At 51.0% G+C, this 2,085-nt stretch overlaps 1 protein-coding gene across 1 annotated transcript; it reads left to right on the plus strand.

Moving 5' to 3' along the window:
• Nucleotides 1-988: 988 nt before the first annotated feature.
• LOC119368850 (auxin-responsive protein IAA14-like) lies at nucleotides 989-1,392 on the plus strand. Its single transcript, XM_037633987.1, has 2 exons — nucleotides 989-1,242; nucleotides 1,338-1,392. The coding sequence occupies exons 1-2, from the start codon at nucleotides 989-991 to the stop codon at nucleotides 1,390-1,392; spliced, it is 309 nt and encodes a 102-aa protein (XP_037489884.1).
• Nucleotides 1,393-2,085: the final 693 nt, after the last annotated feature.

Consider the following 2,085-nt stretch of genomic DNA (forward strand, 5'->3'; position numbering starts at 1 on the left):
CCTTCCTTCCGATCGATAGCCAGCGACGGCAGCAGTGTCGCATCCGGTGAGGATCCGGATGGCGTCGTCAGGCACCATTGCTCCTCCTGCCCACGTCGGCTCGGACGAGGATGTTCGAATTTGAGGCGCGGGTTGCATGCCACCAGCGGCAGCTGGCGAGGGAGAGGGTGGCGTGGGGGACGCGACGGTCACGCGTCGTTGGATGCAGAGGACCAGCTCCTCGCGACGGTCCTCCGATGCTCCCTCACGACGGAAGAGACCGACGGACGGCGGCTCCACGGCAAGAACGCCAAAGCGCTCCGGCTTGCCATCGAGCTGTCGGAGCGCAAGGCTATGTCAGAAGCAGCTGCCAAAGAGAAGGCGGGCGGGATGGCCAAGGCACAGGAGCGCATCGTCCGGGGATGACGGGCATAATCTCCTCCGACGACGACCATTCCGACCTCACCCGGCCCTCTGATAGATCCAGCTCTGATGGCGACACCCCTCCGGCTGCAAACGCCTACAGGAAGGGGTACAGTCACACCAGCAACCGCAAGGGGAAGGCGCCGACGAGAAAATTGTGATTTCTTCCACCCCTCTTTGCCTCCGTTTTATCTGTGTCTTTTAGTCATTGTTAGTATGAATTTGCGCTCTCTGGCGATGAACTTTGATCTTTTGGCATCGAATGACTATGTCCGCTAAGCTAGTCTGTGAATTTAGTCTGTTTGTTGCTATAAGCGTGTTCATCTACATAGTTGTTAGTTTAAGTTGCATATGTTGCCTGGATTTGAGGATTCGGATATGAGGATGACGATTTTGGAAGCAGCAAAATGAGGGATAAATGATCAATGTCTACGGACGCGCCCAGACACGCCCACGGACCTTTGAGGGGAGGGGGCGGTTGATTATATTATATATATGGGTTGTAGATGCTCTAACATGTCAAGACAACGAATGAAACAGAGTCTGAATTCCCAAGCTCTTTTCTCTGCATGTTCCCAGTCCATCCATGGAGCCCGTGGATGCCCAACTGCGGCTCGGCCCGCCGAGCAGCGGCGGTGCGTTGGCGGCGACGGATAGGAAGTACGTCAAGGTGAGCATACAAGGAGCTCCCTACCTGCGGCAGGTGGACCTGAGGGCGTACGGAGGGTACGCGGAGCTGAGGGCTGCGCTCTTGAGCTTGGCTGGCCAGCAGTTGGACTTGGCCGTGGCCTACGAGGACGAGGACGGCGACCTCATGCTCGCCGGCGACCTCCCGTGGGAGTAAGCCAGCCCCATCTCTGCATCTGAATGCCAGTTAACATCTTTTACGTGCACTAGAGTAGTCTAACAAATTAACATCTGATTTTGCATTGCAGCATGTTCGTCGATAGCTGCAAGAAGCTCCTTATCTACAAGAGGAGGCTGATTTGATTCTATCGTCTTTGATTTTATGTCGTTGCCGTATGTTGTTGTAGTGTTTCGGGCTGTAGTCTCGGTGCTTGTTGTATTCACAGCATGACTCCAGGGATCAGTTATATCCAGTGAAAATATACCCTGCATTTTCATCACATCAGTCAACTGAGCCGTTGCACGAATTTCACATTATACAAAAGACAGCAAGTTCATTTATCACAAAGAATATATAATGCCTTGCATGAACAACATATGCACTGTGCTCCACAATAAGATGCATGGTCGGCGTAAACCACATGCTAGCATGCAACACCGCAAAGGCTTGGAATGTGTTCATACTTAACAATTGACCATAGAAAAACAACAAAAATCACAAGCCAGATCAGTGGCATAGGTAATGTAAACGCACAGAAGTGCCAAAGAATCACAAGACATCTCTGCGCAAACCATCTTAGATGTTTCATCATAGGTAATGTAAATACATGGCAATCTAGTTCTCATACAACTAGTGCTCATCACACCATGATTGGATCACATACAGCCACGAGTAAGCAGTGGATATGAAGATAAGCAAGAACGTTTACCTGGCCTAGGTGTAGGTGTAGGTGTACCTAGTGGCGGACCTTGATGAAGTTATTGAGGGGGCTAATCAGAGTTGAGGGCGAAAAAGATAAGGCATGCATAAACTCAGAAATCATAGATATTCGAGCC

Source organism: Triticum dicoccoides, chromosome 2B (assembly GCF_002162155.2).
Source record: "Triticum dicoccoides isolate Atlit2015 ecotype Zavitan chromosome 2B, WEW_v2.0, whole genome shotgun sequence".
Classification (NCBI taxonomy): domain Eukaryota; kingdom Viridiplantae; phylum Streptophyta; class Magnoliopsida; order Poales; family Poaceae; genus Triticum; species Triticum dicoccoides.